At 39.4% G+C, this 12,632-nt stretch overlaps 1 protein-coding gene across 3 annotated transcripts in view; it reads left to right on the top strand.

Moving 5' to 3' along the window:
* RORA (RAR related orphan receptor A) overlaps positions 1-12,226 on the top strand; it is a 158,128-nt gene extending 145,902 nt beyond the window's left edge. For all 3 annotated transcript variants that reach the window (XM_058156433.1, XM_058156434.1, XM_058156435.1), the window contains 2 exons: positions 665-777; positions 1,772-12,226. In XM_058156433.1, the coding sequence (XP_058012416.1) occupies positions 665-777; positions 1,772-1,936 (278 nt within the window). In that variant the 3' untranslated portion in view covers positions 1,937-12,226. The remainder of the gene's footprint in view (positions 1-664; positions 778-1,771) is intronic.
* The last annotated feature ends 406 nt before the right edge of the window (positions 12,227-12,632 follow it).

The following is a 12,632-nucleotide window of genomic DNA, read 5'->3' as shown; positions in this document are numbered from 1 at the left end:
AAAGTTGCCAAGGTTGGAGACCCTTGAAATAGATGTTTCAGGAAAGGAATGACATGGCACAGATGTGCTCTTTCGTGGCCTCCTGAAGCTTGAAGACCCAGCAGCTCTCTACTCATACTTAAAAGCCTTTTAAAGACCAACAGCTAATATTTAAAAGCCATGGTGGCGCAGTGGTTAGAGTGCAGTACTGCAGGCTACGTCTGCTGACTGCCAGCTGCCTACAATTGGCAGTTTGAATCTCACCAGGCTCAAGGTTGACTCAGCCTTCCATCCTTCTGAGTGAGTAAAATGAGGACCCAGATGGTTGGGAGGTAAACCACTTAGAGAGGGCTGTAAAGCACTGTGAAGCAGTATGCAAGTCTAAGGCTATTGCTTAGTGCTATTTTGCCTGATCCCCAAAACTTCAGGGAAAATGTGAACCATTTCTAGAAAGAAACAAGAAGAGGATGGAGAACCATCAGGTGCTCTTCAACCTCTCTTGCTTTCTACCAAGGAATTGAAGATGGCAAGTCAGCTGAGATTGGTGCACTATCAGGAGAGCTGGATTGCTCTGTTTGTGATAGTGGAGCTCCCCCAACATTTCAACCCAATAAATATAATATCTGCAAATTGTAATTGAAAAGAACCACCTGAATGGCCCTTCCCACTCTTTCTTTACTTTTAGATCGATCATGGCTTCAGGAAAAGGTAAAAATTGAAAAGCTTCAGCAAAAAATTCAGTTTGCGCTTCAACATGTACTGCAGAAAAACCATCGGGAAGATGGAATATTAACAAAGGTAATGAATCTACCGCAAACTTTGCACTTTAAAGTCTATTTAAGTAGCTAGACCAGCAGCCCAACTGTCAACTAAATGAACAGCATCCTTTATGGCATATTCTGTGATGCTTGTTTAAAATGTGATGGAGGAAAAGTGATTATTTAATAAGCCTGAATAATAATTCCTATTATGAGGAATTGCTCTAGAGAACGTTAGATAAAGTATTTCTTTCTTCTGGAGTTGCTGTAGGTGCTGAACTGGAGTCCAAGGCTTTGAATCTCAGGGTTGGATCGGGGGTCAGTTTAGCTCTTTAGAAATTGAGCATTATTTATGCCGCCATTTTAATGTAATTCTTAAAATTGTATGAAGTATAATTCTTCCTCTTGGAAGGAATCCAACTTTCTTTATAGCCTTTTTTTTTTTTTGACATTGCTACTAGAAGAAGGTAAAGCCACTATTGCTAGATGAGCATTATGGGTCCCATACTCACCTATAACCTATAATGCTTCTGAAAGATAGCATTTGATTATAGGGGGAGAATCCCCCCTCCTCATTTTCCCTCAGCTTTTCTAACCCCTGTTGCCTTGCAGGCCCTAAAGTGGAAAAAGGGAACAAGTAGAATAAATGAAAGACCAGAAATCAGTTAGAGAGGTGCTATCTTTCAGCCCTCACAACTTTGTAATATTTTACTCATTTAAAACATTGGCAAAGCAGCCCATCTTAACACCAAATTCTGGGCAGCTTACGAGGAAGGAGTCTTTACCGCTAGGACAGCAGCAAATGATAAAACCCGAAAGAGAAAGACACCAACACAGTTCCTTGACACTTGGTGGCACCAACACAGTTCCTTGACACAACCCATGAGGTTCTCCTTCCACCGTGACCTCAGCCCATTCTCTCCTCCAAGGGTGCTTAAAAGCTTTTATGGCTCCTCTCCCTTGATGCCCCTCCCTCCCCCCCAGAAAATAATGGCCGAACCCTTCACTGAGCCCTCCTCTGTTTCCCCTCACAGCTAATATGCAAAGTGTCTACCTTAAGAGCCCTGTGTGGACGACATACAGAAAAGCTCATGGCGTTCAGAGCAATATACCCAGAGATTGTGCGACTTCATTTTCCTCCCTTGTACAAGGAGTTGTTCACTTCAGAATTTGAGCCAACGGTGCAGATGGAAGGGTAAAGGGATCTTCTCCAGCCTTCTAGAAGCTCTGGGGGACAAACATGCAAGCAGAACGAGAGAAGAAAGAGATTCAACCGAGACACTTTCGTGGCCCTGCGCAAGACGTAGGGAGCCAGCACACTGCACATCTTCCAGGCACCGGCGCCAGGCAAAGGAGGGGGGGGAAAACGAAACAAGGGTTGGACTTCCTTGTCTCCTTGGTCCCGTTGCTGCGATGCCCACCCGAAGGGACCCTTTTCCCCCCGCCTGGACTTCTCAGTCTTCAGCCTCTGTTTACACAGAAGGAGGGCTTCCCTCTGTCCTTGTAACTCACTGCCCACAGAGACGCTCGCCGAACAAGGTCCGAACCGAATCTCCAGCTCGACTCCAGCGACTGGTGTGCACTGCAGAGGCTTCGCTTCATCAGTTTTGCACAACTTTTGCTCATTGTTTCATGAAGGACGATGTCTTTTCACCGTACCGTGATTGCCGCCAGGCGGAATGGCATGAAAAGAGTCCATAGCAATAGCATTATAATCTATTACAGGGTAAATGGGCATGAAGTCAATATATAGCAAAAGAGATGATATTGTTTATATATTGTTTTAATTAATATAAAAATTGTAGTTAACTGGTATAGCTTTTATTGTTGAATTGATAAGGCACTTTCATTTTGCACCTTTTTTTCTTTTTAAATTATATGCTGGCGTGTTCAATGTTTGTGCTGCATGTACACCAGAAATCCAAGTTTTAACGGAGGGTTGGAAGGAGGAGAACACTGCAAAGGAGGTTGTGCTGCTATTTTCCACGTTTCCTTTGGCAGAGAGGCTGGCCCAGGTCATGCGATGCCCTTCCGTGGTCTTGTGTAAGGGGCAGGGAGGGAGGGAGGAGGGACGTCAAGTTTCTAAACCGTTCTCTGGGTCTTAAAACTATGATTTTATTGGAGAAGCAAAAAAAAAATATCCCTATTTTTAAACCAGATTACTGACAATGGGGATTGAAAAGAAAAAAAAATAGAGCTATGTTTAATCACTTAACAAATGTGTTGGTTTTTTAGCAACACCTTTTTAAAATCAGCCCATTTCCTGGAGTGAGTAAATATGGATTCCAACAACCAAATTTAGACACTTGTGTTTTGGAAATATTGGTCCTAATACTTTTGTTTACATTTTGTGTGTGTGTGTGTGTGTGTGTGTGTAGAAAGAGAAACAGATTCAACAAATTAAAAGAGGTAGGGGACATACGTTTTTTTTCTCGTGGATAGTGTCCATGGACTTAAATCTTGTATTCAGTGCATGGAAATCCAAATATTTGCTCAGTTGTGACACAGCTGGAGGCTTGTTAAATAACCCTGCTCTTACATGTGGCTACTTCCTTTGTAAACCAAGAGGTGCTACTTGTCCCCTTGCTTTACAGTCTGTTCCAAACAGAAGCTGCCATGGGAGGCGGTCAAACATGTCGGCAGCTTGGATCCTGGAACTGCCACTGGCATCTTGATTTCTCGGTCACTCCGCCTTTTGAAATCTAAAGCAATCTGAATTCATGCTCTGCCTACCACATGCTACGCTTTAGCTACCTGCACCTGGGATCATGAGCAAGAAGCTCTATATATTAAGAATGATTTATATCATGGCCACTGAAATCCACCTATGCAAATGCAAAATCTGATCCAAAAAGGGGTGACACAAGTTGGACTCCAGTTCTTCTTTTGACATTCCATTTGCTCCTTGGACCACTTCAAAATCTTGGAGAGGGTTCCCTCAATGTGACCAGAAGTTCCAGTTGGATTCCTGGTCTTCAAAGTTGTGTTTAGAGCCAGTGACCAAGGTTGCAATCCTATGCCCTTTGATCTGTTGGGAAGCCCTGTTGAGTTCCGTGGGATCTCCTTCCACATAAGACCTACATAAGGCTCTTTGGTTGAGTTGTTGAATCACCCATATTTAATTGCATCGTCTTTAATTCTCATACTATTTCACTTCCCTGCATCTTGAAGTACAGTGTGCATTAGCAGCAATCTTAACTCATGTTTATCGGAGTAGATTAGGTGTTTTTAATTTATTGACCACTAAGGAACTCTTAATAATTCTGAGGGTCATTTTCAGTTCTGATTCCAGTTGTCTTTTTGGTAAAAAATATCGTCAAGAATGGAAGTGATTGAGATGTTTATTCATGGATACTAGTAATGTCAGCCAGTCTTGCAAGCTACTCTTCTTTAAAAAACTAGGTTAAAAGAATAATTAGGTTCAGCATTCCAATGATCTGAATATAAAGCGTATGTAGGGATGTGTCTTCTTGTCTCAGGCTCTTTATCCTTTATCCTTGTCTTAGAGACCGTTTTAGTAGGCAGCTAAAACTTTTGAGAAGAATATTTTCATCCTCTGCTTCATCATACCTTCTGTAGGATCATGTATGCACACAAACCATATCATAGTTTGCTCACATCCTGTCATGTCTATGAAAGAAAAAAAGTTGACTTTCGGTTTGGAAATCAGCATTATTTACAGCTCATTTTTTTAAATTAAGTGCTAATAGTAGGAGCTTCTGGTTGCTTGTAAATTTCCATTGTTCTGACATGGAGCATTGTCTTCTTTTCAGGTGATTGATCAAGTGCCATCAAATCTGTGCCAACTCTTATTCACCTTCGAGATAGATTTTCTGCATCTGGTCCTTCAGATCTTTCAAACTGGTTTACAGCAATAGGTGGCCATCCTCTTCTCTTCCCTTCTCTCTTTCCCAGCATTATAGGACTTTGGGTCCTTACTTTGATTAATTAATTATGTGCCACCAAGTTGTTGACTGTTAGCAAGCCCTTAGATACTCTCCATGACAGTCACTTGGTCCCTGGAGTCTTCCAACAGTGTCCCCTTCAGCACTGTAACTAAATCCCTTCCTGCTGATCATCCTCTTCTTCGCTTTGCTTCCCACCTTCCCTGCATGAGAATTTGTTCCAGAGAGTTAGGTCTTCAAATAAAGCATCCAAAATAGGACAATCTGAGCTTTTGTGTCTTTTGTGCCATTGGTGAGAATTCTGGATTGACTTGTTGGATGATTCATTTTTTTAAAAAAACTTTCCAAGCTGTTGATGCTCTTCTCAAAAGTCTCAAAAGCAGCTACTGGCAGTTAAGCCACCCTCTTCCTTCCCTGATTCTTTAGGGAAGTATCACACCAAACTGTATTTTGATAAGGATACAATGGTGCTGATAATCTCTTATGAAAAATGCTGAGGGAGTCCACTTGTACTCAGCAATATCTACTTTGAATATCAGATCAGAGGGAAAACCCATCAGCCAAAACATAAAATTCAGGAATAAGTTTTAACATCCAAGGTTGGTAGCCTAATTAATATACTTGTTGGATATAACAAACTTCAGCTGGGATTCAGCGATATAAAGCGTAGCATGCTGTGTGGTGGGACATATCAAAGCTTCACAATACCTGCAGGTGAACTCCAGAAAACTGGCAGTTAAAATTAATTTGGGTTTTCATTCTCCCATCCTATTTTTGGTGGACCTATTGCACTGATTTAGAAGAAGGCCTCTAGTCCTGGGTCTTGATGGCACAGTTCTGTTTCAGTCGTGTTTATATTGTTTAAAATTATGAACTGACATGATATGTGACATTCTTTCAAATCTGGTTGTCTTTTTAGGGAGCTTTTCATGGTCATAAGGTTATCAAGGTCTGAATGTGTGTGTACTCTTGAATGTGTGGGGTGTAGGGGTGCATGGTTGTTGTTAGGCCATTAAGTGTCCATGGAATAAAGAAAATGTGTTGAAGATATGTAAGTCAAAAATAGAAGGTGGAAAAAATATTCTATATAAAGCCTTGTCTGGACCACTTAGAGAGACTTCTATTTTTTTAACCCTTCTATAAATATTTGGTGGCACTTGAAATATTCCTGCAATAAAATGTGATTTGTGTAAAGGTAGAAACAAACAAAAAAGATTTTGTAATGTGAAAAAAAAAATGAAAGAAAGCAATGTAATTTTTCTAAAAAAGAAAAACAAAAAACAAACCAACTTTGTATTATTTTTGTGGATGGAATTTGTCTACTTGTCTTTGGAAAAAGCATTTGATCTCATTGAATGTGCCATAGCAGAGGCGCGTGGGTGGTGGGTCTTTTTTTTGTTACGTCGTAGGTGAAAGGAAGGAAGTGCTTTTGTGTTTCCGACATTCCGTAAAGCGTGAGGCCATCGCAAAATAATTCTTGTCAAAGATGTGTTCGTGAGCTTCCGTCTTTGTTGCTTTTTTTTGCACATGTTGTTCATTTCTCTCCAGTGCAATATGGACGCGTAGAGCACTTGCGGGTTTTACTCAGGGAAAATTACATATTTGTTATACAGGGTTTTACGTTGTCGTTTTTTGTGGTTGTTTGGGGTGGGGTGGGGGCTGAGGGATGTTTTTTTCTTTTGCTAAGGAATGTCGATTGAATCACCTTTGTCAAGGGGCAGCCAGATAATAATCCTAACGCCACTGCCAAACCCTGAATCCTCTCTCGTTCCGGCCCTGCCATTCACCACAACAATTCCTGACCGTTCTTTGTGCGAATTGGAAAAAAAGAGAAAAAAGGGTATATAAGCACCTTATGATTGACTTAACTGTGAATGACAATCCATCTTGTGATCGGTAATAGATGCCCAAGAATTTAGAAGTTTTGGTTAAAGCTCAGGGACCTTTCAAACTCTTCAACAGGGAGACCAGAGTTATGGTTCAAAACGCTTTTGAGAAATGTGGGGGCTCTTCTTACATTGAGCAACTAATCTGGACAGACCTACGTTTGTCCCCATGGAATGTCAGTTGTTTGGATTCTCAGCTTTCGGCTACTTAACCCTGTTAAACATTCACACTAAACCAACAGAAGAGGCTTTACAGCAAGCGTGTCCAACCTCGGCCACTTTAAGAGTTGTGTACTTCAACTCCCAGAATTCCCCATTCGTGGCTGGCTGGGGGATTCTGGGAGTTGAAGTACACAAGACTTAAAGTGACCTAGGTTGGACACCCCTAGCTTACAGTATGTGTTGGGGAAATAAGTCCACACTGACCCATAATGCATGTCAAACAACCACTGTTTTATCTTTTTTTAATAACAACAACAAAAACATCGAATCCTGAATATTTCTAGATACTGTGTTGTGCTTTTCCCAAGTAAAGAAACTTTGGGGGAAAGTGGCAAGATTTTCCAACCCGCCACTTTTACCTACGTTTAAAAAAAAAAATTCTACAAGGGATGAGTGGAGGATTGGAGAGATCACCTGTCCGGAAAGATTTCCTTAGGTGCCAAATATAATTTCATCCTGTTAACCTTATGCAAAATCAACCATTCGTGCGACTTGGTTTAAATTTTTAACTTATTTATTTATTGTTCCAGGTTTGCCATCTGGTGCAACCTGCAGAGTCTGGCGGTGTTCAGCAGCATTAAACATAAAGGAAAAAGCAGTCTTTATTATACTGAAATCATTAATTATACCGTCTGCTGGGAGGAGGTGAAAATGATTAGATGGTTGTAGTTGCCATGACTGACTCTTAATTCCTTCCCCGCAGACACCTCTGACTTATTTACTTAAATAGATTATTACAACCTTTAAAAAAGCTATTTAAAATCCCCCAATGATATGTGAACAGTTTTTCTCAATCTCAGCAACATTAAAAACGGTAGACTTCAATTCCCAGATATCCCAGGTGTGCTGGCTGGGGCATTCTGGGAGTTGAAGTCCTCCAGGCTTAAAGTTGCCAGGGTTGGAGACCCCTGCTCTTAAGTAATTCCATAATTGACATTAACTGTGTAGCGTTAACGTAGTGTCAGTTGTGTGACTTTTGAAGGAGGGAGGCTGAAACAGAAATGAGAATTTCTCTGGAGACATGGATTATTTGCCTTTTTTTCCATGTTTCTTAAGAGGAAGAGTTCTAGAGGAAAAGAATTAGGAATTTATTGAACAGGCCAAAGAAAAGCGAATCGTATTTCAAATATGTGACTAGATTCCTCTGAATCCGATCACCCCCATCCTACCAATTAGAGTGTTTTTTCCCACCGAATTGATCAACCGGTCCAATCACATTAGACTGCAGACTTTCCTAAGGATTGACTTCTTAACTACAAGCACAGGTCCTGGGAATGACAGGGACACAGGTTTCATCCAAAGGGGTCAAGGATTAGAAGGAGTTTCTGTGATCCATGAAGGTCAAAGAGAGGGCCAAGGGGCAATGAATATGGAGGTCAGAGGTCAGTTCCAGAAAACCTGGCAACATGATGGGTTACTGGATCAATGAGGATGCAGCTGCAGATCCCACAGCTGTCTCCTGCACTGATCCAAGTTCCCCGATGATTGCCTTAGACCGTTGTTCTCAACCTTGGCAAGGCTCACGCTTCTGGATCCCAGAATTTAACTGGGGAATGCTGGGAGTTGAAGTCCACCCATCTTCAAAGTGGCTAAGGTTGAGAAACACATACACATAGATACATCTATGACCTTACTGAGTTAGCATAAAACATGGAGTAGAGCTATCTGTGTTACTCACTTAGGAGTTGTTAGGTTTTTTTTCTCCCCCAGATAGGTTTTTTATCATTTTCAGAAAAGCAAGCATAAATACAACTTCACCTCTATGTTTGGCAAGAAAAGCACGTTAAGCTATTGAGCCAGGAATTTCCCAGGTTGGGTTAGAATGATTCAAATCCATTTTAAACCATCACAATTTAAGAATAGCAGTGTGACCAATTTAAAATTTATTATATAATTGTGGGTGGTTGGGTGTTTTTTTTTAAATAAGCATTTAGGAAACCATTCCAAGTCCTGTACCACGAATCAGTTAATTGTTTATTAATGAATGATGTCCCAATAACTTTTGAGGATATAGAACCGAACAGAATAACAGAGTTGGAAGAGACTTTGGAGGTCTTCTAGTCCAACCCTCTGATCAGGCAGGAAACCCTACACCATTTCAGACAAATGGTTGTCTAGTCTCTTTTTAAAAACCTGCAACGTCTGCATGTCTATATCCTCAAAGATTATGGGACATCCTTTTCATCCTTCATTTTACTCTTGTTTGTCTTGTCATCACCTACTCTAATACAAACTCATAGAGGAATATGGGCATATCATGTTTATATGTGGGCATTAAGCTTAGTCCTACAGTTGATTTAATAAAATTAGATGCGAGAAGCTCTAGAAATAAAATGAGCTGTAACCTATCATTACTTTATGTCAATAAATAAATCCACCGATTGGATTTTTATGGGTAGCAGGGCGTAATCCTAACTCTTCAGAGCAATAAACCAACTGAATCCAAAAATAAATCCTCAGTTCCTGTGCATTTTGAATCTCCAAGTGAAGCATCTAAAAACATTCAGTTTTTAGAGTCTATTGCTACGGTACATATTTAGTTACTCTTAGACGTTCATCCTGTTACCTTTGAAATTCAGAATATCTCCCTCTTCCACCCCTCCTTGGCTTTACCCCTCATTTACTGAAGATGCATAAATGCACAGGACCCTACAATCACGTGTTATCCTCTCGAAATGCAGAAAATTCATAAGCAATATTGTGAATTTTATTTCACAAACCACAGAGGTACTGTATATATATATTTTCCTAATTCCAAAATTTTCTATTTTGACGCGACAAAAAAAATTTGTATTAAAAAAAAGACAAAAAAACCTCCAGTGGTCCCTCTTTTGATGAATAGGACGTTAGCTGGCTGCTTCTCTCTGTGTAAACTGTCTTGTCTACCTGCTCCTTTTTTCGTGGAGATGCGTTTTTTGTATGGATGTTTGAGCCCACGGGAGGCTTCAAGCGACGATGTATTTTTCCCACTTGGAATATATTTAACGTATTTAACAAACCCCAGACAAGGCTTTTTAAAAACAAACAAACGTAAGAAGAATTGCAGTGGTAGGTGGTTTATTTGCAAATTGTTTTCCGTGCTGTCCATTTTATGGCACCTTTAACAATATTCTTATTTCCAAAGTACACAATAAAGGTTAAAAAAAAAATACTCTAGCCATAACTGAATGTCAAGCAATAAAAACAATGATTTTTGTGCATAGATTTAAAGACATACCAATTGTAGACATCTGCATGTAAATGCAAAATCTCTTGTTTACTGCTTTCTTAAACTTGATCAACCAACTCCTTATTTTACTACTAATTTAAGGACTTGTAATGGCCTGTATACATTTTCTCTAGCTCGGTTTGTTACGTCATTCTTTGTGTCTCAGCTTCTGAGTCATATTTAACTGTTCCGTGTGGTTCTGCTCACCTCCTGTATGGTTATAACTACTTTGCGTTCATTCTCTATAGATAAAGATATACTATTTAAAAAAGGAAAGCCTACGCGGTGCAAATATTTATCTGTTTATCAAATACCACATTATGCTGTATACTATCTGTTTTACTATATACTCTATTTTAGAAATAGATGTTTAGAACTAGCGTCTGTTCTTTTGTGTTCTTCGGATGTGTGGTGCTAGCAAAGTTAATTTGACGAACAACAATCCCTTCCCGTTTTATTCCTAGGCAATACCACACTTGATCTTGTACGAATATTTCATGGAATATTTATGTGTGTGTGTGTGTAGGTGCGTATAGACCTTATACAATCCTGCCCACGTGCCCAACGAAGTACCTGCATCAGAGTATTAGTTGGGGTCATGGTTTTCTCTTCAAATATATAATTCTATAAAGTTGTCTCTAGTATATTTAATCAGGAGGAAATTAACTCCTCGCTATGATATTTGATATCCAATATAGTGTATCCTTTCTTTTTCTCCTCCTAATTAAGTTCTTTCAAGGCCAGGAATTCACCATCATTTGGGCTGGTTTTTTGGTTCTTGTTTTTGCTCCAAAACATCTGGGATTTGAACTTGTCCTGCTAGTTCCCAGGGCAGGACTAAGACAGGACTAAAACATCAGATTTTGTTTTTAAACTGGAGATCTGCAAAGCTCTAATGCTGTAAGTAGGTGGTCCTGGAATCAACAGGTGATCTATAGGGCAACTTTAAGCGTGTTATTTTGAAAATATTGTCTGAAAAAAACTCAGGTGAATTTGGGATTCCAGAATCTGGTGGGCAAAAGTAGGAATTGCAATGGCATCATTAAAATCTAAAGCAGGGCAACGTAAAGACTTGTGGACTTCAACTCCCAGTTTGGGCTCCCAATTTCTTATAAAACATCTCTGTCTGGCCCCCGCTTTGAACCTCCCTGGTGGGCTCTTGCCCAAATTGATCTATCAATCCCATTAACATGGTTGTCCACCTCACCCAAAGTGACTCTGGGTGACGGAGGGCAAAGACCCCCAGATCTTTCTCCCTAGAGCTTCCAAGCCCCTCTGAGTTTGATCGGGTGCAGCTGTTTCCTGAATCATGAATGTTATCTCCCAAGGAAACGAGTGCAGATTCACCACCTCATTTATTCAAGAAGTTTCACTGAGCTTGCCATGAGTTAAGTTGTGAGTAGATCTGCATAGGAGGGCACTGGAGGCCTGACTGCCTGATAAATCAATACATGCCAAGAAAAAAAAGGAACAAATATTATAAAGATGCTGATTAATTTTTCTGTTTCTGTCTACTACTCAACTACTCATCCATCCAACAGTGTGCATTTACTGTAAATCTAGATAAGTGTAGAGACTTGCAAATTAAAAAGTGCAAATCTGATTCTCCATGGCATCGTAAATGGCACCGTCTAAGTCTGGACAAAAGTTGGCACTGAAATTGACCGCTATGTGAAATTGATACTTTAAAAAAAGTTCGGACCAGTATTATTTTAGCAATAATGGATATCAAATATCTAAAACGAGGAATACACTTTGAAATATTTATTATGACTCTTTTATGGACTATTAACTGATTATAAAATCTTTAGCAATCGTTTTTGAGGAATTTAAGAAGCTGTTTGTTTACCACTCTTTTTGATAATAGAGGATAGTGACTATTAAGGTCTCAGCTCCATGCTTCTGTTTTTGATTTAATACACCAATCGTTATTCGGGGTGGGGTGGGGGAGAAATCAAAATTTATCTGCACCCTGGCTACATTTTAATAAGCTTACGTACATTTACTCTGTACGTAATAATCAGTTAATTGTTTTTTTAAACATAAAATCTTCTTTAAAGATGCAAGTCCATTATTACTGTTCACTCCCTTATCAATCCAAGTCACTTTTTAACCAGAGTTCCTCTTATTATTTGTGTAATCCATGTTTCACCTCCTTTATACCAATCCCTAACTGTTTGGGCTTCATTGTTTTATAAATTATGCAAGTCTGTGCAAGTAATGTTTCTCATAGTGTCTGAGAAATAATAAATGCTGATTATAAATATGTATCGGTCTGAGAATTAAGCACATATACATCACCAACCTCATTGAGAGAAATGCTCAGTCTTCTGTAAATACCTACAAATTGACATGAATCTGTACTGGACATGCAAAAACATGTAGTCTTTTGTGTACAGTATATATAAGTCCATTTTCTAGTTATTAAAAAAAGTATAAGCCATTGAGATAAATATTAAAAGTAATAAAACAATACTAATGGTCTTTGCCCTGTTATGACCTAATTTTTTTCATTGCAATCAGACTTTCTTTAGAATTCACTCCTATACCTGACAGCTTAGTCGCAACGGTTTTATCCTGATCCTGAATAAAGTATTTTGACTCATTTTGTACATACAATTGTAAAAATAAGAGATTTAATGTTGTCTTTTAAATACTCTGATTTTCATTCTAA

This window comes from Ahaetulla prasina, chromosome 13 (assembly GCF_028640845.1).
Source record: "Ahaetulla prasina isolate Xishuangbanna chromosome 13, ASM2864084v1, whole genome shotgun sequence".
In the NCBI taxonomy this organism is placed as follows: Eukaryota; Metazoa; Chordata; class Lepidosauria; order Squamata; family Colubridae; genus Ahaetulla; species Ahaetulla prasina.
Note: the sequence above shows the minus strand (reverse complement) of the source record. Positions and strands in the feature narration are given on the sequence as shown.